Raw genomic sequence first — 27,997 nt, forward strand, 5'->3', positions numbered from 1 at the left:
GCCTCCTACTCAGAATGCCACCAGAAATCATTTAATAAATGAAGGTCAAAGCAACAAGAGACATTTTATTGTCAGATTTAAAAAAAAGGATTTAAAACATAAATAAATAAATTTTAAAAACGCACACACGGTGACTGACACTTGTGATGGACCCTCAATTTTTTGGCACCCTGAATTTCATTCCTGTTATTTAAGTATCCCCTTTTCTTTAGTGCATCCTCATGTTATTCGTGTCCCGTACATAAATGACATCAAGCACTCGTTTATCAAAAAAAGCAGAGAGGCTTTCTGTTGCTTCAGCGTCACCTGGATTTCGTGCTTTAGCGAGACACATTTCTGTCTTGGTGCAAGGCTGGATCCCACCTGTCTGAGACATCAAACCATAGCAGAACGAAAAGGCACAAGCTTTGCTGGAAGCTGGAGTTGCCTTAAAAAGATGTGCTTTGGCAGGTGAAACAAACAGATCTAAAGCAGAGCATTGTAGATGGACACCCCTCATTATTTGCTTTAATGATATTCAGTGCCAAATAATTTCTCTAAGCACAGGATAAATCCTCTGAAGAAGCTTTCAGCAGGTTTCCAAGTAAAAACAGACAGTGTTTAGACTACACACGCTCACACAGACAGACTATAATACACTAGTGTGAACCCCATTAATTCTCTAAACATACACCAAACATGACCAAACTCTTTCTCACTGCACCTTAAGTAAAATTCTAGGAAACACAGGTACGACTCTGCGTGGCTAAACATGGTGCGAAACCGCTGTCTGACCGAAGCTTTGGAGCACTGTGACTCTGGTGAGATGGAGCTGAAAGTGATTAATGTTCTGTTCGACTCCACTTCCTGCTGTGATAGGGATAGTGTTGCCAGGCAACTGCCGGCGGCCTTTCGTTGACTGTTTTGGCTCTGTGTTAAATCTGAGGTGGCCTTGCCTTCTCTTGTTCTGCACGTACCTGCTCAGATGGGATTTCTCGTACAGATCGATGTTTTGATAACTGCAAAAAAAAAGAACGAAAAAAGAGCTCCAGGTAAATCAGTGTTCCTCCATGAGCTCACAGACTGTTAGACAAACGTAAGGTACAAAGTGTTCTCTCCTTTATAATAATTCATCAGCATGTATTAAAATATTTAAGCGATAAAAGTGTGGCGGAGCATCTGTCTTTCTCTGCAGGGCAGTCAAAGCAAGCAGAAACCTCTTAACTCCATTAATCATTAAGTAGTGGCATAACTATTAAGTGACTCTTGCGGCTAGCCTGTTAGAAGCCAGGAAGTCATTTTTTCCATCTCAGACGCTGACGTGAAGTCACTAGAACAGAAACAACTAGAACCTGTTTCTGCACCTGATAGCGTGTGGGGGGATCTTCATTTTTTTTTTAGATTGCACCAATGCAAATGTGTAAATGTTTACATAAAGCTGTGTCTCTATGTGCTCCACCTGGCTCCTCTGCTGACATGGTAAACACATGCTCTTGTCACCAAGCTGACTGGTTTACACAACAGAGAATTACATGTCATCTGCAGTCATCAGAGCTACCTCTACACGATGGCACAGAATATAAATTATTATTATTTTTTTCCCCGCACTTGTGCTTGTCCTCATTAATGCTTTGCATTTGTTAAGAAAGTCTGAATTTGCAGCAACAGATCTTTTCTAGGAAACAAGTGAACCGTAGAGCTAAAAATGGCAAATTTATTCTACAAACATGGCACACCATGGTTTATTTACACATCCAGTATAATTATAGGTCAAGCTGATCATTTAACTGGAGTTATTTTTGTGTTTATATAGGTTTAATTCAGTGGCGGTTCCATTTTTGGCCTCTCCCAGCTCCTCTTAGCTGCTAAATGGCCCGGTATTTTTACTAACCAATCGCTAACACAGTTTTTGTGTGGCCTTTTTGTTGAAAAAAGCAGCCTGCTATAGGGGAAAAATTGGAGAATGGTATGAGTAAACTTAGATACTAGTCAGATTCAGCAAGACAATGTGTTTGATCTGGCCCGATGGATGACTTTGCAAAGGGTAAATATGGCAGAAAAGGAAGGCAACATTTTTGGACTTTTAGCCATATTTTGCACTAAGATGTGTTGCATTGTACACCATTAAGAACCTTGAGAGTGACTGTGTAAACCCCTGCTTTCATCCAAGGAAGAATTCACAATCGTTGTAGGTTTAACAGCCTTCTGACTGACAGCAGCGTTACCTACGGCCTGTTGTACTTCACCAAAATAAGATAATGAAACCCAGGGGCCAAGCTAACGTGTTCCTTTGACATTGGACAGAAACATTTCTGTGTAATAACAGAAGACCATCCAAAGACATCTGAGGAAAAAAAGCCTGTCAACACATATTAAAAAATTAACACATATTGTTGCACTCAAGATGTCTCGGGCTGTTCATCTTCTATTCTGGTAAATGAACGGTTTATTAAATGTAAACATTGTCAGAGCTCTTGAGATCAAATTGTGGTCCATGAAGTAAAATGAGTTTGACACACCTGAACTAAACACACTATAAATGCCAATAATACTGGCATTTCACCATGTCAAATTCATTTTACATCACCATGTAATATAATCTTATGATAAGTAATACTGGATATTAAATACACATGTTTGCTTCACATTGCAAAGATGCTTCCCAGTGAACTAATGGTTCATTATTTTCTCACTTCAAGGTGTTAACGGGCTAAAGTGTCATTTTTTAAACATCTGGTCTAGCTTCTGCAGGTAAACCACATGGCAGCTTGCAGCACAGACATCAACTGGTCATTAATAGTGTTTTTGATACAGGTAAATGGATGTAAGTGAGGTGTTAAGCTGTTCGGGCTTCTAGTTGTCCTTGCAGTAACGCTTCCTTCGAGACAAGCAGATGTAGAAAGGGTCTCGTGAGGGAGGAAGAGAAATAAAATGTAACAGTGATCTTTGTTTAGCCCAAGTCTGGCCTGCTCTCGGTTTCCATAGCAACACTTTCAGTTTTGTGTTTGAGTAGACGAGCAGGGATGAGACGAGGTCACTCGACAATCACGTCTTAGAGAAAAAGCCCACATGGACGGCACATGCTTCAGTAAAAGCCAAGCTGTTTGTAATACTGGCACATCTTATTTTCCCATCGCTTAGCAACAGGCCGTCCTTTAGCCATGTGCAGATGGATAGCAGAAAGCAGTTACTCTAAATCACGGAGAAAGGGCTTCAGGTGTCAGCCTACATGAGGCACTGTGAGCACTAACAATGGATACAATCGGGAGGCAGGGTCCCCATTGTTTTCACTAACCAGTTAAAGTCGTCACAACTGCAGTTACATGCTTTGTTATTAGAACTGTGCATAATAACATCTGTCAGGCAAAATTGACATGACTCATGGCAGATCTATTCAGTGCAAAAGGCAACCTCTGGGGCTAAAAAACCAAGCAGTACGACGTAAGCGCCAAAACCTGCAGTTCCTCATATAGCCACTTGAGGCTGGCTCCAAAAGTGAGTCAATTCCCATAGATTCCCATGTTAAAATGTCCAACTTTACAGCGGTAAATTTTCAAATAACTCACCCATTTAAACTCTTTAAATGTTTAAAGTTGTCATTATTAGGGATTCTATGACAGGTGGATGCTGTCACAGGCTGCTGTAGCCTTGACCTATTCACTGGACTTAACCTTAGCGAATTCGACTCACTGAAGTTGCAATAACACTGCTTTTGTGTGAATCTGAAACAAGCTGTTTCATCTCCTATCACTTTAAGCCGGCTTTCTTCCTTTATGCCATATGAAGGAAATCGTTCTCTCATCGCCATCATTCTGCTCATCTTTTACATACAGATTATGATTTAAAGTTGCATCAGTAAAACCAACGATATAATTATTCGTCGATATTGATATATTCTGAATAAAGAGAGCATGAGTAAGAGACAGCGCATTTCCCAGGTTGTATCTTTAATACCTGTTAATCCACTCCTCAGGGCAAAAGTAAGGAGGTGATGCATGTCAGCTGTTCCCAAATGAGTCGCATGATTCTCAGTTAATTAACTATGTGGGAAAACAATGATAATCCTCTGTCTTTGCAATAAGAGCCGTTCCCCTGCACTCAGTCAAAATTATGTAATCCCCTGAACATGCCAAGAAAGACCAATGGCCCATTCCAAAAAAACCCCCAAATTCGAATAAACCTTTGATTTTTAGAAAGTTTCAGATTATCTGCATCTCTCCTAAATTCAGGTATATAAAGATATGCAGATATATATTCAGTTTATGACTGAGCATCTCTTGTGACTCCCTGCTCTGGTGCCATCATTGGCGTAAGAGAGAATCAGAATGTGAAGCAGAAGCAAACAGAGAGTCATTACTCAGCTAAGAAAATATCTGGCCCTGCACAAGACTAGAACTGAGTAAAACCCAGAGTTCTGCATGTTATCTGTGCTAAGAGCCCATTAAACCAGGGTGGAGAGGTTAAAACACTGACCCGGAGGGCTTGTTTTAAGAACACTTTGCTTATTTCCATCACTTTCCAATTCTCAGTGTCTGTGTCTGTGGCCACTAGTGGCACATCAAGCCCAGATGAGGAGGTCTTCTCTCCAGCTCTCAAGTCAAACGGCAACAACTGTGCTCCAGGGGAGACAGAAAACCTCGTCTGCGTTATGGAGTGCAGTGCTGTAATAAGGGCGAGAGGAATGTATGCAGACCTGAATGTCTCTTTATCCTTGGAAATGATGGCTTCAAGTTAAGATTCACACTTTTCTCTAATTTAAATTGAGGAGCAGAGTGGTTATTGATCATATATAACACAGCCATGCACTTCCAATGCAATAGAATAGAAAAATGGATGCTTCTTTTGGAAATCAGAGCTTTTCGCAGGAAATGAAAATGAATTTAATCTTTTTTTTCTTCCCTTAAAAGCGTCAGAGGACTAAATATGGAAACATTCCACTGTATTAGGCTCATTGCTATATGATACAGGAAGGGAGTGTAACTGAGAAGTTGAGTGGATATACCTCCGGAGTCATAACAAAGAGAAGATTAAGCATCATGAATAAATCTGCTGCACCTTCACATAAATGAAAAGTCCACCAAACCATAAATCAAATGTTTGGCTCACAAGTAAGTTGCAGAGAGACACAAAACTGAAAGAGCAGCTCCTTGAGGGGAGGAGAAGGAAGAGAGAGAGAGAGCACGAAATAGTTGCACTGAATGTCCCTTGGCCTTGAAGACAAGTGTCCCATTGCACCATCAGATCAGGGTGTTTACGTGCGCCTTTACTTATTCATCACTAGGCTGTGAATAATGGAAGACACATGAGGAGGATCCTTGTCAGCAGGCTTGAACGCGCACAGAGCTAGGAAAAAGCAGCTCTCTATTTTTACTGGCAATTTCAACAAGTCACTTGTATGTCTGTAACTTACTGTACATCTATTCAATTAATGAACATGTCAGATGGTCTCAGATGGTGCTAAAATTGGCCATCATGCACAAAGCACCCTTCTCAAATCGCATCATTAGCTGTTTATTATTATCAGGCCCTGGAACGAGGGCTCCCCTGAGCATTGCTTCTTGTCATTTCCCGTGAACTCTGGCCTTCACAGTGCCAGCCTAAACAAAACTCGACTGCCCTGATTGCATAAACTGATTCATGCATGACTGCACTGCAGTGACTCCAGCACGAGTAAGAGGCTTTCATAAACAGGTTTTAGACTCCCCCCCCAATGTCTAATCAATCCTCTGTCTTTGCTTTGTCCCGCCAACATGTGGTTTGCTCCATCCCACAATGCACTAGTGGCAGCAGTCGGCACAAAATGCCAATTCAGCTGCAGCTCAGGAAAACAGGCCCAGCCCCATGTTAAGCTGGGACTGGCCATTGCAGTCATTATATAATGCTGCTGATGCCCATGGCAGAGCATGATTAGGGAGCGAATGACTCAGTTACTTTGGTGCTGCAGGATGTATCTATTATTCAGATGTGAGTTCGTCCTCAGTTGCTCTCCCTTGAGCCCGTCTTCCAGCCAAAGCTGGACAGTCGCTCAGGAGTTACTGTGAAGAAGCATCAGAGGTGAAGAGCTCACTGCAGCACGCCTCCAGCAGTGAGCAGTTCAGTTTCAAGAAACATAAATTATTTCTGCAAACAGGAAAATTCACAATTTAATTCTGCCAAATTTACTGGGAAAGCCATGAACGTGTGACAGTGGAGCTACAGGAAAGCGATATGTCAGAGTGTTTTCTGTATTAGTTACGTCTCGATTTAGAAAGTCGCAGGATGTCACAGAGGAGTCATGTTTCTTCCCACCTGACTAATGTACGTCCACTATTTACTCTCCATTAAGCTCTCTCTCATTAAGCGTCCACTATTTCACTCTGTCTGCGTGCCATTTGCAAGTAGCACATAGTGCACACTTGAACCTTCTGCTGCAACGGAAAAACACTGAAGGCTGCAGTGAGAATTGACCAAAGCAGCCTTTAGACTTTTGTCCCATTTATATTATCAGTAAGTGCATTTTTTAAATTTAAATTCTTAATGTAGTATCTTTAATTGCAGTTTTAGTCTGTGGTGTTTTTTGGGTCATTTAAATAGACTATTTCTTTAATGACTCCTTTTTCCGTTCTTCAGCTGTGAAATCCGCTTGATGTCTAATTTACAAAGCTACTGCAGCATTGGTACCATCAGACCAGTTGGCTAATATCAGGCTTAGTCGTATCAAAGCACAATCCAGAATCAAAGTAAAAAGCCTGATGCTACAGAAAACGTGAGAGGGACGGCGTTACAGTAAATTAGACAGATTTTTTTCGAGCTTGTGTCACTCTGTAATGATCTTTTTCTTTGGGAACAGCCTTGTGTTGAGCTTCAAGGGATTTAAAAGGCTCTACTTTGCTCCGTGTTGCCTATTAATCACAGGCCTCGGCTTTCCCTAATGTGTGGACTTTTTCTGGGAACTGGGGTTTAATGCTTGGTCACTATTACAATTGCAGTGTCTGCTGTCATTATCAGAGAGCTGCGCTTGAAAACAGGAAATAAAATTCTATATTTAAAGGTATAGTTCACTTGAATACATAACTTCTCACTGTTAATGGATTTTTACTTGCACTGAGTTTATTTTTACATCGGATTCAACACTAATGACAGAAACAGAGACCTTTCAGTTTGTTTGTTTCGCCAGATATAAAAATCCTGTAGTTAGTCCTTTTTCTTAATCTGCCCTTTTTCCCCAAATAAACCCATAAACTTACACACACACATAATATTTAGTTTCCTGTCCCTAATACTGTATTATTGTGTTATTATTTTGTAATCTGTATCCAGACTGGAAGCTTATTTAAAAGGCTTTGAGTTAATCTCCTTGTTTTTTATTATCTTAAAAAGGAAGAAGCATATAACCCATACGTTTACAGCAATCATAAAGACAATTTGTCTTTTTTTTAAAGAAACGTTTGAGAAACATAATAGTATATAATGTCACTGATCGTGTGTAAAAACAAGCTGGAAGAAAGTGGATGTATTTACACAAGTCTTAGGTTATCTCTTGTTCCTTGTTGGCGTTTATAAAGTCAGAGGAACTGCAGTCACGACTGATATGGAAGATTACAGCCAAAAATCAAACTTATCTGTAAATTATACATTCTGTATATGAAAACATAAAGGTTAGAAAAATGCTCTAATACATGAATAGATTTACACTAACAGAGATACAGCTGTTTTTTTTCTGTAACAGAAAGATGGATGAGAAAATATATACTCCTCCTGGGTCTTTAAAATGATAGATTAAAGCCAGCAGGCAGTTAGCTTAGCTCAGCACAAAGCCTGCAAAGAGAAGGAAACCCTAACCGGTCTTGTTCCTTATTTCCTGCAGAACTGCAGAAAGTGTAAAAACAACTGCTTCTGTTTTGTTTTAGTGTTGTTTGGGAGCTTTTCTTGCAGTTACCGAAGTCAGTCTGAGTGAACGAGTAGCTTGAAGGCTTCTTGGCTGATTTTCAGTTTATCACCCTTCTGAAAGCTGACAGCTGGCTTGCATTATTAACCATCCAGCATCTGTCTGGATTTCACAACATCACCCCTCACCTCCCCTCCTCCAAATCCTGCCTGCAGGACTCAGCTCTCGGTGGCTCTAATGAGGAGAGAAGACGTGCAAGATTGCAGTGAAGAGAAGCCTGAAATGAGGCCTGATGACAAAAAAAGCTGGTCTATTCACTGTGCTGTCTCTGACTACACTCGGTCCTGCTGGTTTTATTTTTTTACTTATCTATTAGGATGTGGTTTAGATACGTCAGACCACCAGCACCACGCTGGGTCCCAACCCACGAATGTTTTTATTAAAATATAACCTCAGTGACAAATTATTCTAAAATTTGGCAAGTTGTCGTGTCAAAGTTTCACTTGTGCAGACCTTGACATTTGTAATGTTCTCATAAATATGGATGCCATGACTATTTCTGTCACCTAGTGTTCAGTTAAAGTGAGTAATACCCTTTCATCAGCTGACAAACAAGAGAGAATAGGTTGTGCAGAAGGATATTCACACATGAAAACTTTCATTTTAACAATCATTTCACGTCCTGTTAGTAATTTTAAAACTGACCCAAATTAACAGTGTTGCATGAAAAAGAGGGAGTGTTTCAAATGAATATTTAACATGTCATTAGCCTCATTAGTTAAAGTGGTTTATTTTATTTAAAACAAGGAAAGAGCGCCTCACTGAGAGGTGCACGCAACCAAAGGTAGATCGTTCTAATGAGAATATTTTTAATCAGATTTTTCTTTTTAGCAATTTTAGAAAGATGAGATTATTTAACAATAATGTTGTTAACAAATTACTTAGTTAAAATAATGGAGAAGAGCAGTGAAACTTTGAACTTTTCATGGGCAAAAGTGGAAATATTTCATTTTGTGGCCTCATTTATATTTCCATATTTAAGTCAAGCTACACTTGAGGGATGACTTGACCAAATATATCTTTAAAATCCTGCAAACCAAATGACTTTGGTGCTGTCCCGAAGTTTCTTCAAGCAACACGATGGCATTGGTGGCATGGGGTGCAGTCATAAACTCTGCTGCAGACATTTATGTCTCCCTGAGGCTTAAAGTGAGTTCTGTAAAGCTGTACACTAAAGGGAGGGAAAGAACTTGAAAAATAGGATAGGCAATGCATCAGTAGGCTTGTAGACTTGTACTGACTGGCTAGTTAGAAAGATCATGCTGGAAAGGATGTGCAGCAGGTTAGGGTAGTTAAGAATAAGATGGAAATTTGCCAACTAGTGACTGTGTGTGAAAATCGAAGGATTACTTCGAGGATCTGATTCATGTTTGTAGAAAATGAGAGAAAGGAGGGCAGAGGGAGGAAAGTTAAAGATCAGGAAGTGCACAGGATTAGCAAGAAGGACGTGAAGGCATCTATCAAAAGGATTAAGAATGCAAAAGTGATTGGTCTAAATGACATACCTGTGGAGGTATGGAGTGTCTATAAGAGAGAGGAGTGGACTTGGTAATCAGATTGTTTAGCACAATCTTGGAGAGTGAGAAGGATGCCTGAGGAACAGAGAAGAAGTGTACTGGTACCAATTTTCAAAAACAGGGGTCACATGCAGAGCTGTAGTAACTACAGAGGGATAAAGCTGCTGAAGAGCTGTTGAAGCTAGGTTAGGGAGAGGTGAGATCAGCAAGAGGCAGCATGGCTTCATGCTATGATTTATGGTTTGGAGACAGTTGCACTGACAGAAAGACAGGAGGTCGAGCTGGAGGTGGCAGAGTTGAAGATGTCAAGATTTTCACTGGGAGTGACAGAAATGGACAAGATAAGAAATGAGTACATCAGAGGCACAGCTCAGGTTGAGCAGTTTGGAGACAAAGTTAGAGGGGCAAGGTTGAGATGGTTTGGACATGTGCAGAAGAGATAGCGGGATAGTCGCTGCCAGGCAAAGGAAAAAGCGGAAGACCTCAGAGGAGGTTCATGGATGTAGTGAAGTGGATGCTAGGGATAGAAGGAAGGAAGTAGAAAGATGATACGCTGTGGCAACCCTTAAAGTCGGCACCTAAAAGAAGAAGATGATTCATGTTTCCATATATCCTTATCATCCTTTCATTTTTGTTGTTTTTTTTTAGCACTAATTACCAAATGTAACCAAGTAAACAGCGTATCTTACCCAGTCACATCCTTAACATTTAGCTCGAAACACCACTGTGACTCATAAGTACTCAAATCAGGAACTGCATTCATATTTCTTAGAAAACATCTTTGTTATTTTATATTAAAGGCAACTTTTTATGCTCATTTTCAGACTCATATTTTTATTCTTTGTCTCTATAGTAGGTTTTCTTTCACAGTTCAGAATAATTCTTATGCATATTATACAGGGCGTTGATGATTATGTGTCTGTGTGCCTCCCCCTCTAAGGAACAGCAGAGTAGGCACTCTGGTAACATTTTTCAAAGACATCAAATGCATATAGTGAGATGCTACACCACACTGACTGCATTATTTATGGACTGCACTCTTTGCAATAAAGTGTTTTTGTAAGCTGCCAGTGATTTATCTGATTCTTTGCTCAGCAGTGATGCTGCAGAAAGGCTCATTTGTAAACACTGCAGCAACACAAGCCTACAAGCCTCCTTATTCATCACTCCCAGTCTCTCTAAGTTGACTCTTTGATGGTTAATAAAGGTTTGAACTGATACAAATCTGCTGACTACATAATAACTCACACATTCAATGGTTCCCTGGATAAGCTGAATGAAAAGATTTCATTTCTTCTACATAAAGTTTAATTTGACTATTATGAGTATGCAGACATAACAAAAGAATTTCCTAAAAAAAAAAGGGTTTAGTTTTTTTTTTTAAATGATTGAGCTCAGTTGTTATGTAATGTATTTTGTCTGAAGAGGAAGAGAGAATAATCCTCTTTATGAATAATGAAAAATTTACAGATTACATCCTCTCCCATTTTATGAAAAAACAAAAAAGCCCAAAAATCTGAGAGGTGGGCTAAGAGATGACATCCTGGGGTCAACTGTGCCGTCATTTATGACAGATGCTCGCTCAGAGGAAATGCATTTGAGTGCTCGTGTTTGTGTAGGCTACCGATGTTACGACTAAAACTCCTGAGGTCCTGGTGTTAGCAAGCGAGGGGAGCAGGGTTTGTAGTGTATTGAATTTTTGTTCGGAACAGCTGTGATGAAACTTAACCACAGAGGGGATGTGTTGGATTCAGCCACGCGTGATAATATAGGCATTAATCCACTCACTGACTGCACTGATTGCACTGCAGCTGTGGGAGTTTTGAATTATAGTTCAGTATTTAAGTGCTGTCCTCTCACAGTAGAAGGCTAGAAATATACACAACTTTTATTACAGTACAAAGAAGGATTTTAAATTTGTGTCCACATCCAGCCGCAGAATGATTGAGAGAAGAATGTGATGCACCAGCTTTTGGCCTGAAAGGGTCAGTTATATACTTTGTATATTTTCCACTTATCTTAGTTATAGTTTTTTCCTCATTTGTTTTTATTTGGCTACAAAAATTGGATTGAAACATGTGCAAATAAACTGAAGGACCGGATGCTTCTCTGAAGTCCTGTGTCAGGTCTTTGCTGTCCCCCCCCACCCCCCTTTTCTTAAGGATACTGATCATGTGCTGCAAACCCTATTTTAAAAATCTGTCTCTTTTGAAGGAAAATACACAGAAATGAGGAGTAGTTCAAGACTTTTAGTTAGATCAGCCTGTCTTAGTACAAAAAACTGAAAGCAGGGGGAAACCACAGACACTTGTCCATGTGATCAATGGTAGGTCCAAAAACAAATAAGTAAATACAAATTGTAGAAATTCAGCTCTCAGATGCTAGTTTGCCAAAAAAAATCAAAATCAAAAATAAAATCAAAAATAATAAAGGAAGAACTGGAGTTATATTGTACCTCTGTGTGTGTGTGTGTGTGGTTCTGAACTGTGTCCTCTGAAGAGATGAAGGGTTTCCTTATCACACTAAAAAAGCAGCTAAGCTCCTGTAGGCTATTTGTGACTCATTCAAAGCCCTTTTTTTCCTCAGTGCACCACCAGTCAGATGCCACATAATCAGCTGATTGCCCTATTCATGGACACCATCACCTCCAGTAAGGCACAGTCCAAACATCTAGAGAGACGGGGAGCAAAGGCAGGGAAAAGTGTACTTTCACTTTGGAGCTGATGTCAGTATTTTATGTAAACTTGTAAGTAATTTACTGAAAAGACACATTTTTTTAACCAGAAATGAGCAAATGAGTCATTGAAATGACATCACATTTCTCACAGTCAGTAAGAGAATGAAAAACAATAACTTGTATGGGAGTCATGATGTTCTCACAACAATAAGTGTGACAAGAAAAGGAGGCACTGAGCATCTGGTAGCTCGAAGCCGTGTGCTGCTTTGTTCTAGAGAGTAAATCTAAAAATGAACATAACTACACATCTAAACATACTCTGTATAGAGAAAAATACAATATGGGGTAGAACACAACAGCAGTAGAAACTAAAAGTACTGAATCAGCAGTAAGTAACTCGGACTCAAATGCCTGAAAGTGACCATATTATGCCTGCTTTTTATTTTTATTACTTGGCTCCTCTTTGAGTTTCGGTGTTATTATACATCCCCAGACAGACAGCAGCCTGGGACATCGGGACTCATCAGTGACTCAGAGTGTGCAGGATAACAGTGCCAACCTGGAGCCAACAGAGAGTGCTAATTGTGTCTGTTTGGACTCCAATGCATGACTCTGGGAAATGAAACGGCACAAACCAGTTCCTGTCACTGATTAGTATATTCTTTGGCTGCCTACACGGGACTGGTTGGTATTTATGATCTTAAGTTTGCTCAGCAGTGGAAAAAAAAGTAGATTTAACTACTTTATCCCAACCAAAATACAGAAATGTGAAATATTTACCCTGATAATTAGAGTAAAATGTGTATTTGGGTATTTAATGCGTCTGATGGTGGTGTATGCTCAGTGCTGCAGAATGAATGTTTAAGAACAGATGGGATAAGATATAGTAGACTATAATCTACATGCTCTAATAACTTGAAAGGAGTTAGCAGAGCATGTAGATCCACATGGTGTCTGCAGAATTACATAAACTGTGAGAGACTTAACACAGCCTAAATAAACCATTTTGGGTCACTCTTCTTACCTCCACACATATTTTTTGGTTATAATTGAGTGCACTAAAACGATGTTCTGTGTGTGCTCTGAGGGTTCATTCAGCTCAGATAAGCATGTGTAGCCTAACTCATCTGGTGCATGGGGTGTTAATAATCAGGCTAATGTGACCTTCAAGGTGATTCTCTGGGGTTCTGCAGCAGGATAAAACTTGAGTAAAGCTGATTTAACTTTGGTCGGATAATGTTTCATTAGACCTTTGAGCTGCCTAAATTTTTGTGGTACAGTGAACTGACTGTAATGTTCTAAAACCCAGTTTGAGATGATTTAGGTTTGTGAGATGATGCTCTATGTGGCTGGAAGCCGCCATCAGAAGATGGGTCATAAAGAGATGGACATGGTCAGCAACAATACTCGGTTTACCTGTTCTTTGTTCTTCTGCTGCTATATCCCATCTGTGTCAGAGTTTGGCATTTTGTGCATCCAGAGATGATCTTCTGCACACCTTGGTTGTAACGAGTGACTATCTGAGTCACTGTTACTTTCCTATCAGCAATATACAGTGTGGTCATTCGTCTCTGATCTCTGGCATCTACCAAGCTCTTTTACCCAGACGACTGCCGCTCAATGGTTATTTTCTCTTTTTCTGACCATTCTCTATAAACCCTAGAGATGTTTGTGTAACACTCAGAGCAGCCTATCTGGCACTATCAACAATACCAGATTCAAATTCACTTAAATCATATGTTTTATGCTCAGTCTAAACTTCAACATGTGGTCAACATTCCTAAAGGCATCGAACTGTTTCCATGTGATCATCAGTTCTACCTTACAAAGCGGATGTGAGTGTACAGAGGAGGTGAGAACATAAAATAATGTGAAAGTAATATTAATATTAAATCCATTTGATTTCAGTAATAATGTGCATTCCTGATCTTTCATAACGCTTTTATGAAAGATCCAGTTATCTCTGGACGTCTGACATCAGCACAGACGTGAAGTTTTCCTTTCAGAGCACTGTGTGTGTGTGTGTGTGAGTGTGTGTGTGTGTGTGTGTGTGTGTGTGTGTGCAAACTGCCTGGCTGCATCTTACGTCAAACTACTGAGACACACATCCAAACACATCATGAACCTTTTCCCTCAGATCATACTCAGAAACTGAACAAATTCACCTTAACTATTGATTATCTCATTTAGCTGCGTTGCCGAATGAGGAAGGATGACGACAACTTATATGGATGCATAAAGGTCAATAAAAGTCCTGTTCTATAAGCATGAATCATTGTGCTTGTGTGGAGCACATTAGGGCTGATGTGCAGGAAAAGAATAATATTTTCAGCCCTTGCAATAACTTGCTAAATGTGAGAGCTCCCCCTATTGATGAAATAGAAAATTACAATAAAAGAAAAAAACAAACAAATCAGCAGCTGTAATTGAGTAAAAAACAGCCCATCTGTGTACAGGAAAAAAGCAGTCTGAGAATGATCACCCCACCCAACATGCTTGCACATCATGTCGAACACTACTCCACGCGGTCAGAAACGCATGCAGGGAGCATCAGAGTGTGAGTGTTTGTGCCCTGAGGTTGATGCAGGGTGGAGAGGCTAAAGTCAAAGTTGCCATGGAAACTATTGTATTTCCCTCCAGTGCCATTGGTAGGGCTGACATGAGCATGTATCTGCTATTTCCGTCATTATTCAACACCTCAGACGCGAGCGCAGTCACAGGACACACACACACACAGGGGAGCTGAGGAGCAGCGTATTAACAAACACAAAGGTTCTTCTATGTTTGACTCTTAAAAATATCACAGTAGTATTGCTATCATCACATCTTGGGCTATTATACAAGAAACTCTCAGGGCATTGTTGATCATTTTGTTCCTTAGTCCCCATGAACATTGTTTACCGCTGAAACTAATTTCAAGGTGAGATAATATACTTATTATCGTTTTCTCGCATAAGAGTGCTGCACGCTCATGAAACTAGGTCATTGAACTGTACCCACAAATTCAACCCAACATGATTGCAAAGCCTTTCCATTTTAAAGAACATGGATATGAGATCTAAAAGAACAAAACACAAATACACAAGCATAAGCCAAGTTTAGTCGAGCAATTACTTATTTTCCAGACGCATGTAGCCAAGTCTTTATTCTCTTCACTAAGCAGAAGTTTCCATTTTGTCTTGTGCATTGCGTCTGTTAAAATTAGATAAACTGCTAAATAAGTTTCTCTGACATTTTAATTATTCACCATCTGATGTTGTTATTGCTTTTGTAATACTTGCACTTAATTCCATTACTATTTAATTGCTTTTCTTGTGCAAAATCCCACAATCAGAATGATAATAAATACAAGTAAAAAATATTAGAGAATGTTGTTAAATCTTCTTTTTAAAAAACACCCTCATTATAATATTATTTATATAATATGATGGCATTAAACGCTTCACACCCACAACAAATGCACCAGTGTGTATTGCATGGGCCAGGCTCTTGTAAACTTTAATCTCAGCTCATTAACTTTAACCACTGGGATTCTTTTCTTTTCTACAAATCAATAATCCAGCTTTGTGAGAGGGATTTTGCCAGATTGAGCATCGAGGGAGATTTTGGTAAGCTAAGCATAAGGAGACAGAGAATCAGAGAAATCCTGGATGAAGTGATTTTTTCGATTTGTAATTTTATGGATGTTCCCGTGCATATCAGTTGGACCTGATGTGACCTGCAGCGGGCCTGTCAGGATAGTCAAAATAAGAACCCCAATTCCATGTGGATCTAGCGCCAGTGAGGCACTAAGACCCAGTGGAGGGGAGGGAAGGCGGGTGCCCCCCCGCTGCCTGCCTGTCTGCGCTACACGAATCTGCAGTTTCTTTGGTCGCATGCTGGCGATAGCACATGTGTGTGTGTGTGTGCAAGAGTGTGGGGAGAGTGTGTGAGTGTGAGAGACAGACCTCTCCACTCTTTATTTTTTCCCTCCATCTCAACCTTCTGCTTCTGCTCTGCCTCTCCACCTGGACCAAAAACCTTGCTGCGAGAGGTCTAGGAGGACGGAGGTGTGCGTTGTGTATTTGAAGGGAAGAGGAGGGGGAGTGGGGGTGGTCAGGATGATGACGAGATGAAAGGGGCCAGGTGAGGAGGAGACACAGGAGCGCCCCTTTCCTCTTTCCCCCTTCTCCTTCTCTCTCTCTCCTGCTCTCGCTCCCTCCCCCCACCCCTCTCTCTCTCTCTCTGTGACGTGGTGTGTATGCGTGTTTGCTGTGTGTGTGTGAGAGAGAGAGTGAAACAGGTCGGCTATGCTTCAGCAGACTGGACTGTGAACCTGCACAGGAGGAAGCAGCCCTTTCCAGACTGAGGTATGTCACTGAATTGTCATCACACGCATTTCCAGAATACCTGCGCCACGTGGGGAGATTTGTGATTAAGTGAAAGACGGGATGCTGAAGGCGGTAGAATCTGACTCAAGGGGCAGAGTATTCTTTCATCAAATCACACATTACGTTAACGTATCCACATTAAAGGACAAGGACGTGTGAGGATAGATGTCTCGTCGCACACTTGCTCATTTAAAACCCTGTTTTTCGCTTGCATGTTGCTGCTGAGAAGTGAAAGTGCTTTGTAATGAAAAAGGACACTTGAACAACAGGCTAGTTTTCTGCTCACGGTAAACAGTGTCATGTGCATATGATAGGGTCATATGGTTTTCAGTCAGCAGTTGGAGAGATTTCGCACAACCTTAGGCTGAAGCTTTGAATGAATTTTGTGCAGCTCTTAAAGCAACATAAACTGGGCAAGTGTGAGTTGAACATCGCACAACAGCCTGTGCTGGTTTAGAGTCCTCGAATCTTTCTCCAGTTTTTGCCAGTAAAACTTTCATAAAGATTAAAGATCCTTTGAGAGTTTATTCCACTCCACTTTGAGGAGTTACATTGATGATAAATGTTTCCATAAAGCAATCAGGGCTGATTAGACTAAGACTCTCCAGAGGACTGCTCCACGCTTGTCTCTGCATCACAGATTAGCTGCTTTTTTATAGTTTTTCTTTTTGTAATTCAGCTGAAGGTGACTCTTTCCCTTTGACCGATTCAGCAAAGGCCACCTACTTATGCTTCTGTGTCTGACTGGTGGCTGTTGCGCTCGATGTGCATACGTGGGCAGGAAAAGAAGAGGTGCTTTGCAGGGATGTCACACTTGTGAAATGGAAAACTTGCACCTGCAGCTGTGCAGCATATGGAAATGTACTGAAGGCTTTGTGCTCGTTCCACGGCTTTTACAGTGTGTGGGGTTGAGCGCAGGTGAGGTTGCGACAGTAAACAGTGCAGGATCTACTCCAGTAGCAAACACCAATACGGACAGCTGAAGGTGTTCTTCTTTACTTCACATCCCTTTTAGGCAATTTAAAATGCATACCTTTTCACTCAGACACACATTTTTATACATTACTCTCTAAATACAGCATAGATAGCACTTTTTTATAAAAAAGAGAGTAAAACAAACACTTTGCTTTTCATGTCAGGATTGCACATGATGAGCTTTTCGACCCAGCGGTGATCTGTGAAGTTTGCAGTTTATTTTCTATTTCAGTTTGGATCTTCTCTCAGTTAAGGGGGGCATACGGTTTACTCTGTGCTTTTAGCCTCTCCCTGGGGTTTCAGCTGCCCTGAAAAGACACATCTGACGATTCAAAAACTCAAATATGTAGTAAAGTGTGACTTATGCTTATATGCTGGGCTACAAGCAGGACTGGATCAAATCTGATAGGTTTGCATTTAAGTAGAAGAGCAAAAATTAATTAACTTGAAATTAAAAAAGTTACAGAGCAAAAAAAAAGGGGAAAAAGTGATTTTTTTAGGATATTAAAATCAAATGATCAAATTCTATAACTACTGCCTTTTAATCTATAATCTTGCAATTTTGTAATTTTGTAATCACTTATTTTCAACTACACATGTTTTAGCCACTGAAAGTCAAGTGAGGATGCTTCAAAAATCTTCTGTGTTATACGAAAGAAAATAAATCAAATGTGATATTTGTTGTGACCACCAGTTAAAACAGCACTTCTCCTCAGTATATTTAAATCTGGCCCTTTGTTTTGGGTTAATTTTACATTGTGGAATAAATACAAGACCAATCAGATGTGTCAGTGATGCCACTGCATGATTTGTAAGAACTTGAAAATTTTTCATTTGTACTGAATATTATCTAGCTTTTAAACTAGTCTCAGACAACTAGTTTTATTGTTTTTCATTCATTGTGGCAAGATGAGTCTCAAATGTTTATCTTCAGCAATACCTGACTGAGCTGGACTTTCTATTTTGTTTCAGATCTTTTGTGGTGTTGTTGGAAAGAGGACGTCTTCCTTAAGAGTTCTGTTACGCCCGTGTTTGATCATCTGCAGAGCTTTGGGCTAAGGTCTATGGAGGTGAGGACCTGTAGGGTTCAAGCTGCCATGACAGAAACCACTGCCTGAGCTTCTCAGCGATACCCTACGAAAGGGGAGGATGGGTGATGGGCCCGTGAAATTCAGCGGACTCTCTCCTCTTTATCCCATCCTCTCATGGAGCGTCCTGTCACACCAAGCCCCTCCTGGAACACTTCTTTCTCCCTGTTTCCACCCTCGCTGCAGCCAAACATCTCTAATGTCACCTCACCCACGACGAGCATCCCAGGTGGGATAGATTTGAATCGCTCCTTGGCACTGTGTGCTATGCTCATTATGAACGTGCTGGCAGTGGTGGGCAACTTGGCTGTGATCATTGTCATCACCAAAACGCCGCAGCTGCGTAAGTTTGCCTTCGTGTTCCACCTCTGTCTGGTGGATCTGGTGGCAGCACTGGTGTTGATGCCTCTGGGGATGCTGTCAGATCAAATCCTGGTGGACGAGGCGCTGTGTCGGAGCTACCTCTGCTTGAGTGTATGTCTAGTGAGCGCTGTCATCCTCACCATATGTGCGATCAATGTGGAGCGCTATTACTACATTGTCCACCCCATGCGTCACGAGGTAAAGATGACAGTGGGGGTGGTGGTGATGGTACTAATAGGAATCTGGATTAAAGCTGTTGTCATGTCGGTACTGCCACTGCTGGGCCGGCTGCTCCAGGGAAACCAGGGTCTGGGGGCTTCTTCCCTCCTCGTTCCCACTCAGAGACACTGCTCCCTCCACTGGACAGGTGGCGGGATCACACGCCTGGTCTTCATGGTTTTCTTTACAGTGATCTATTTTCTGTGCCCTATGCTGATCATACTGGTGGTCTACTGCAATATGTTCAAGGTGGCACGAGTAGCAGCCATGCAGCACGGCCCCCTCCGCACTTGGATGGACACTCCAAGACAACGATCTGAGTCTGTGAGCAGCCATTCAACCATGGCGGCCAGCCTCGGAGGAACTGGTTCCCGCACCACCCCTCAAAGGACCTTCAGTGGGGGGAAGGCTGCAGTGGTTCTGGTGGCGGTGGGAGGCCAGTTCTTCTGCTGCTGGCTGCCATATTTTTCATTCCACCTTTACTCGGCTGTAGTGTCTACCTCCCCTGCGTCACTAGCCCAGCTGGAGGATGTGGTGACATGGATTGGCTACTTCTGCTTCACATCCAACCCCTTCTTCTACGGTTGCCTGAACCGTCAGATCCGCGAGGAGCTGAGCCGCCACTTGGCTTGCCTTTTCAAGCGCGCTGGGGCCAGAGGAGAGCAGCTGCCCAGCCGAGAGGCCTCTATTGAGGAAAACTTTTTGCAGTTCCTTCAGGGCACTGGATGCAATCTGGAGCCCTGCAACTCTCACAGCAGAGCCAGCCCAGAGTTGCCGGAGACTGAGGATCTTCAGGAATCAGCTGTTCAGCAGCACACGCCAGCTGACTTCCACATCCCAGGGCAGATCCTTGAGGAAACCTCAGAGTTCATACAGCAGCAACAGCTGAACAATGAGCTTCATGTATCAGAGAACTGCTTCAAAGCTGTACCAGAGCTGTAGCCGACTCATGTACTGACTCTTCTGCCGTACAATAAGCCAATAAATATATTTAGTTTTATTCATATTTTTTTAAAATTTGTTGAATGAATACATCTCTAGCTGATGCTACAAAGTGCTTTAAAGCTAAGTGAAGTGTAAACACAGCATCTTCTTTGAAGAATTTAAGTTATGTAGCTTTTCAGTGAAAGACAGACTTCAATATATCTTGTGCTTCATTTTACTTTTAGCCCAACAGTCAGATGCACTGTAGCATTACATGCTTTAAGAGCCATACGGTGTGAGGCCGCTTCTGTGTCACATCAGTGGACGAACACCGAGCGCTTGTTGTGCTTATCACAGTCCAGCGAAGTGACAAATGTCACATAAACATAAGAAGTGTGGAAACTTTGTCAAAGCAATGTTCATAGTTGTCAGTGTTTTTATTACGCACTGTTAGAGCCATTCAAAAGAACTTTTCGCAGATAGTTTAGTTTTGATATGCATTCATTCACTAAATCTCTAATTTAAATGTGGATTCCCCGCTGAGTATGCAAAGACAATGCACCATACAAAGTTCATCATATCAGCCCCTCTGCTCTGCCATCTGCATTTTGGCCCTCCTGGTTATTGCTTAAAATGAATTCATGGAGAGATGAAAGTTTTCTCTCATCACTGTGTTTTCAAAGCAATCAGTTCAAAGTTTTACTGCTGGGTCTCTATAACCAAGCAGATACTTTATAACCGATTTAACCAACAAACACACATCGTTTAAAAAAAGCGTACCGCCCTGGGCTCTCGTACGTGCACCAACAAAGTGTTTGCAGAACAGCCCGTTTGTTTAAGTAAAAGATTCTTAGTTCCTGTAGCTGTCACTGCCAGCTTGTTTAGTGAGTAAAGAATCTGTTTTTATCATGTATTTATTCCACTTGCACATCTCATTACACCAAGGAATTAATGCAAAAATGTTCCTCCATATAGAGTTTAAAATATTCATTGCGCTGAACAGGGATCATTTCACAGCTGTTACTGCTGCTGGTATTTATAATAAACAGGCTGACAGAGTATTTTTAACCATTTTCCAGGAACGTTATTATCGTGTTTATCTGTTCTTAGTCTTGTGATTATCACCTCCTCACCAAAATCATCTCACATTGGCAGACTCGTGATTGCAACCCCCTCCTCCTCCTCCTCCTCCTCCCCAGCCCCCCCACTCAAAGAACTGCTTTAATTGTTTTGATAGAGGTGGCGTTAAGGATTTAGGCTGTAAAGAAGGAAAAACAAAAAACTGACCACAGCATTAAAACAGCTGAAATACGGCTCGGGATGAACAGATTCGTACACCAGTACTAATTATCCCGTAATGTCTGCACTGTTTACAGGTAAACACAAGGAGCAGTGTGAGTGCTCTCGTGTTTGTGCAATAAACAACCAGGGCTTGTTGTGGCTACATACAGCACACAGGTGTGGCAATGCTTACACATGGAAAGCTTTGCCTTTGGCCTCATTCAAACGACAGATGGAAGACACTGGCGATACTTTTTCTGATCTCAGGTGGAATACAAACTGTTTGCACAAGTCACACGAGCAGTGACAAACGTTCCAAAGAAAATTACAAGGCACACGTCTCTTGCTAAACACTTTCTTTCTTTCTTTTTTTTTCTTTTTTAAATACTTCCTATCTATTGCTGCCTTCATCTATTCTGGACTGCCTCATACCGGACGGCCGGCAATGATCACAAGACACCAAACACAAGGCGCGCAGGAGAAGGTTCATAGTTTGCTGGGAGTCAGAACAAAAAAAGGTCTCTTTGTCAGGGAAAGGCATAATGTTCTTTAACTATCTTGCGATATGACTGTGCTGCATGTTGTTTTTCAGGCAGGGTTGCCCTATCAGCTTCTTTTAAAAAGAGCTTCAACGTGAAGCCCTACCTTAAAGTTAGCAACAGCAGCGAAGAGCGAGTGACATACAATCACTGCCATGATGCTCAGATTTCTTCTGTTTATTTATTTTTTAATCATTTATTACCAGCTGACAAACTGCTAAAACTTCCAAATGCAAAACTATTACACAATTTATTTAATAAAAAAAAAAAATTAAAACTGACTCAATTTATTTCATTCGCACCGCTGAACGGGGGTTTAATCTCTTTGGATTGTCTCTGTTTTTTTTCTGTGGAGTATTACTTTATTATTTTTATGATACAATGCTGTAATAACTTCAGTGATATTTCCCACAGTCTGGGGTCATTACAAAACCCCTTATGCCGAGAGTACATCAATCCACCGCTCAATCATCTGGTTTCCATTACTCTAGCGGCAAAAATCGCCCAGACCAATCTCATTAAATGCTTTAAGCTCTCTTTCTGTGACCATCTGTTGATTGCGAGGACAGAGAAATAACCTGCTCTGAAGGTGAACTGCAGATAATATTCTTACCTTTGGGAGAATTCTGGACATCATTAAACACACTTTTGTTTGTACTGTAAATCATCAGTACAGTGGTGATGTTTTCCATGTTCCTCTGTGTTTCTCTTTTTTGTACTTGAGCTGCAAAGGCGGCTCCTATTCTTAATTCTTAAGATTTTGTTTGTCTCCATGTTAAGATTTTGCTGTGTACCTCCCTCCCTCAACTGAAATCATTAAAGATGCAGCAAGAAGATTTACTTGAGTGTTTCTGGTTGAATTTGTAGTTGTAGACACATTTTTTTTTTCAGATCAATAACCGCATCAATCGCATGAGCAACCCCATCAATCATCTCCTTTCTCTCTTGCCCTCTAGGTACCTCCTGCTCTCTACCTCTGTGTGTGTCCTTGCACGCATGTGTGTGTGTGATGTAGGTAGGGGGTGAAATGAAACAGTAGGACAGGATGAAAGAGGAGTGACATTTTGAGTAAGGTGGGTTGCTGCTATCCCTCAACAAAACACTGCCCCCACGCCAGACTTTTACCACAAATGTAGCAAAACCTGCGAGCTAGTAAGACAACACAGCCATATTGCATCATACACACAACATACCTCATTCTCCTCATGTCATTTACCAAACACATCCTCTCAATTTGGCGTCTATTTAAGCTGCAGCATTTCCCATCTCTCCCTCTGACATGTCAGTACTGCAGTAGCTGACCTGTACAGCTGACCCCTCCACCACCCCAACATCCACCTGCGGGATTTAGGAGGGTACAGTTAGATCCACTATTTGCTGTAGAAAGACAGAGTTGTTTGCAGATTCACCTCTGTGCACCACTACAGTGGTGCAGATAGGGCTGCTCAATTAATCGATCTGGGTTTCCAACGATCATTAAAAATGACTGAGCCGATTATTAGCACCTCCCTCGTGCTTTACTCTCGCGCTGCTCCGTGTGGCAAATCGAGTGCGTTTCGAACACGCGTCACAACAATTAAGAGGACCTGAGGGAAGCTCGGAAAGCTAAGCAGAAGTTATTTGGAGAGGAGAGGATAATGGCTGCTGAAGAAAGAATGCCGTTGGTTGAAAAGAGAGGTAAAACGACTTCAGTGGTGTGGAAACCAATGTTCCCTCTAAGCTGCGCACGTGCGCAATTGCGCACTGCTGGCACGGTCTCTGCGCACAGAAAATCTGCGTTGCGCACAAAAAAAATCTAACCTGAATTGAAATTAAAATTAAAACTTTAACAATTCTGTTTTGCAGTGTTAGTCAGTAAGTGACTGGCTGCTCCTGTATGGGATTAGAACGATGCCACCTTATCCTAAAGTCCAGCCAATAATGCGATTCACATTCGTATATACGCAGCCAATCAACGTGGTTGACAGGTTATGACAGCGTCCTTATGTGCCGACACCGGTGTTTTAGCTAGCAAAGCGGCGTGGCTGATGTGCAGTGAAGCCACATTAATGACAACGTGTACAACCATTGGAGATGTGAGCAGGACAGACGGAACAATTGACGGAAAAAGTGTGGACTTTATACCAGTTTTTAAATTGTGTTGATAGGCCACGTAAAACCAGAGTTATGATAAAAATATCTGCAATGTTTGGTTTTCTTCCTGAATACTATCGTTGTTTATATTTACTGCGGGAAGAAACGGTAAAAACGGCGTTTTACAAGGAAAACGCTCGAAAGCACTCTCCGCCTGTGAGCAAAACCAAAACCAAAAATCCCAACCCTTTCCTATTGGTCGAAAAAAGTACCGTGTCGACCAATCAAAAAATGATACGGCAACGTGGCATCTAGTTGTTAAGAAACGGGGGGAAGTTTTAGGAGTGACGGCGGTGTTCTGAGATGTGAGAGATTTGAGACGTTTAGCGCAAATCTTGTGTAGTTAGTGTGTAGTTAGTGTGTAGTGTAGTCAATAGTTTTGTTGTGTGTGTCAGAACAATGAGGCGACTGCTGAATGTTACAGGTGTTACAGGAGTGATACATCTCCTGCTGTCAGGCCTGCAGGTATCAGGCTGTTGTTCTCCTTTATCTCATAGTGGACAGAAATTATTTTTTGGAGTGGCACAAATAATTTGTGTGGCATCAGATTTGATGCAGAACAGCTGATTGTTCTGTAAATAGTTTGAAATGTTTATTTAAAAACGCCTTGGCTGCATTAAAAAAAATAAATAGCTGCAAAAAACTTTGTTGTTTGCCAAACTGAGTTACTTTTTTGAAGTAGTAACTATATAATTAATTGCCCAACATTGGTCATTATATACTGTATTTTGCAGACAGAGAGTTACAGGACTCTCTCCCAGACCACAGACTCATAATACAAGTCAGAGCTTTATGAAAAAAAAGAAAAGAAAGAAAGTTGTGTTTTCAAAATTGGAGTTCAAGTTATTTTTACTTCCAATAGTGTTAACATACTACACAGGTCATGAACAGGATTTTTTAAATTTTCACTGTAAGTGGGCTAAAGCAGTTAATTAAAAGTAGTCTAACATAAATGTAAATGCTGTAATTTGATTATTTTAATAAACCATGTAACTTGGATGGATTAGATGCTGGCGTGACCACAGTGCACACGTCTGATGTCGCTCACAGTGGTCCAAGGGATCGCTCAGGGAGTTTGTGTGTTCGCTCAGACACATGAAATATTTGAGGGAACATTGGTGGAAACATTATGGGTTCGCGGAGTCAGACGTGGATCAAATATTGTGCAGTATTTTGAAGTTCACTAAACATAGATGTTTACATTTTTCATTTATTTTTTATATTGCAAACATTTGCACTGTAATCAGTATTTGCACACTATTTTATATTATTTTTTGACAATCTTTAAAGCCATTATTGTTAAATAAATATCGTCAAATAATCGAGATCTCAATTTCAGTGAAAATAATCGTGATTATCATTTTTGGCATAATCGAGCAGCCCTAGGTGCAGACTTTCAGCTTAAAATCAGTGGATTTCACAAAAACCTTGCATGAACTGTTGAGGAATTGCAGCCATTGTTATGTAAAGTCCCACATTTTCAGAGGCTCAAATGTAACTGGACAGTTGACTGACAGGTACTTTCATGCCCAAGTAAAGGCTGTTCCCTTGTTATTTCATGACAAATGGAGCAGGTATAACATCTGAAGTTGATTCAAAGTGTTTACTTTGTTATGTTTTTTATAGCTGTCACTTTAATGTTAATTATGAATGACCCCCCCCCCCCCCCCCAAAAAAAAGCCAGCACAAACTTTAGGAGTCGCCAAACCTACAATGTGATGCATTGTTAAAAAGAATGAATGCACTGATCAGCTTAGCAACACTAAATAGCCTGAAAGACCACAGACGATAACTAAAGTGCATTAGGCCAAAATTATTTTCCTTGTTTAAGAAAAATAGCTTCTCAGTTTCTAACCATGTCAAGAAGACACTGGAGGAGGTTGGTGTATCATTGTCAAGGTCTACAATCAAGAGATGCCTTCATGAATGTAAATGCAGAGGGTTTACAATCAAGGTCTACACTGAAGACCAGAAAAACCCGGTGAGACTAGAAGACATCTAAAAGCACTCACACTCTCTGCTCAGATACATCCAAATGCAAACGGATAATGACCCAAAACAAACTGCAAAAGCAACTGAAGAGTTTCTCAAGGCAAAGAAATGAGATATTCTTCCATGGCTGAGTGAGTCACCTGATCTCTAATGGGGATTGTGTATAAAAATGTCTGTAATTCTTGAACAGTTAATGCAAAGCTTTTGTTAAAAACCTTGAATTAAAACTGAAAATCTGCTGGTTTGATCTATAATCCACCGTGGAGTCAAAGCTACAAATATTGTCTCTTTTTTCCAACAAATTATGGAACCAACTATATTTAACTAATACTCTCCATTATCTATGTGTAACACTTTTTTTTTATTTTGGAGAGATAGTTTTGGAGTCTAGAGGCCAGCACAAACAAGTACATTTCATTTGTGAACTGTCTGACTGAACTTGGTGTTGTCCATTAACACCCTTATCATTAAATTCACAAATTTCACAAATAATATGAGAATTCATTCTCTTCATACAATAATTTATTCTAACGAGGGCTAAAGAATAATTCATTGCAGCAGCCCATGCAAAACATGCATGTTTACTCAAGTTATAATTATTTTTTTATAATATATTTTTTAAAAGAACTAAGCCACTACTATGTTTTAGTAATGTTTGATTGCTTTTACATGTGTATGGATGATCGTTGTGTGCAACACCTTAGCTGGTAAGGTAGCAGGTAGTTCCTCTCTTTGTTTATTGTTATCGTAACTTTATATGTTAATAGGCCACATGCAGCACTAGTTACTGTAAGCTAATTTCTTTTTCATATGCAAATACATATCAGCATATCCCCTTTCTGTATTCACCAGATACATCCAGCTTTCTGATTATTTTAATTTTCATACACTCTCCTGTGCAGCACCCCATTGGACAGAGAGACTCATAGCTTTAATGTTGAGCAGCAGAGGGTGCCTCCTGCAGTGCACAGAAACAGTTCAAACAGCCTGACCTTTCAATAGGCTACAATATGCCCAGTGAAAGTGCCCAAGGACTGATGCCAACATCAAGTCAATGTGACATGATGGCAGCATCCCACACCTGCACCCAGTGGCCCTCTGTCAGTGGGTGTGGTAACGAATTGCCTCTTATAAACCAAACATTTAAACTGAGAACGTTGAGCCTCTAAGCTCTCACACACAGGCTCACAGCTACCAAAAACAAAGTGTAGGTCAAACAAGAGCTCGCACGAATTTCTCACTTACTTCCCAATCCTGACTTCCCTGAAATCAGCTGTTGCCTTGGTAACCTGTGCTGCTGACAGTGTTGCGAAGTTTGTTTGGCAGCAGGAGCTGGGGAAAAAAGGATAATATTTTATAAAAGGTTATTGCATCATTTATTAAAAAACAAACATTAAATTGTCACTCTTAAAATACATGTGACATATAAAATTGTTCTTAGAATGGCACCTATGGTTTTTTAATAGTCTTTTAAAATGATGGTAGATATAAAATTCAAATTATCTTTGGTTGCAAACATTAGGACACTAGAAAGAAAGGAAAAAGTTAGTCCACTGACATAAGTGAGTTCTTTTGAATTACTGATACCAGTAAATATTCTCTGCTTCCAGTTGTTCAAATGTAGTGAACTTTTTAACTGCTGAGATTTCACAACAAAAGGGTCAATGAGCTAATCCAGATGGAGTAAAAATGACCAGGATTGTCACATCAATCCAAAAAACATAAAACACTGACTAGTATTGGATACATCTCTGTCACTCATTTCACTTATTTAACGTGTAAAATCTTAATTCTAAACATTGTGTACTTAGCTTAACTTTGCTAATACTGCTGCATTTTATCGTTCCGATAATAAACGCGCACGAACCTCCAGGCTCATTGAATCCAACAAAGGTGAGCCCCAAAACTATCTCCTGTTCAAAAAGTCAAAGTTATACCTAATAGCTAGAGGAAACTGTTTTTGAGCCCCTCACCCTCTCTGGGCAGGCACAATATCATACAGACTGAATAAAG

General features: G+C 40.7%; 1 protein-coding gene and 1 long non-coding RNA gene across 2 annotated transcripts; one reads left to right on the top strand and one right to left on the bottom strand.

Moving 5' to 3' along the window:
• Positions 1–112: 112 nt before the first annotated feature.
• Positions 113–27,982, bottom strand: LOC112843222 (uncharacterized). The gene is made up of 3 exons (XR_003215411.1): positions 27,852–27,982; positions 27,230–27,316; positions 113–998 (listed from the first exon to the last, which is right to left on the bottom strand). It is a non-coding gene; the product is annotated as an uncharacterized LOC112843222 (long non-coding RNA).
• gpr61 (G protein-coupled receptor 61) lies at positions 15,975–22,689 on the top strand. The gene is made up of 2 exons (XM_005478164.3): positions 15,975–16,449; positions 18,418–22,689. Exon 2 carries the CDS (start codon positions 18,651–18,653, stop codon positions 20,055–20,057), a length of 1,407 nt encoding a protein of 468 aa, XP_005478221.1. The 5' UTR covers positions 15,975–16,449; positions 18,418–18,650; the 3' UTR covers positions 20,058–22,689.
• Positions 27,983–27,997: the final 15 nt, after the last annotated feature.

The sequence above is a fragment of the Oreochromis niloticus genome, linkage group LG20, assembly GCF_001858045.2.
Source record: "Oreochromis niloticus isolate F11D_XX linkage group LG20, O_niloticus_UMD_NMBU, whole genome shotgun sequence".
In the NCBI taxonomy this organism is placed as follows: Eukaryota; Metazoa; Chordata; class Actinopteri; order Cichliformes; family Cichlidae; genus Oreochromis; species Oreochromis niloticus.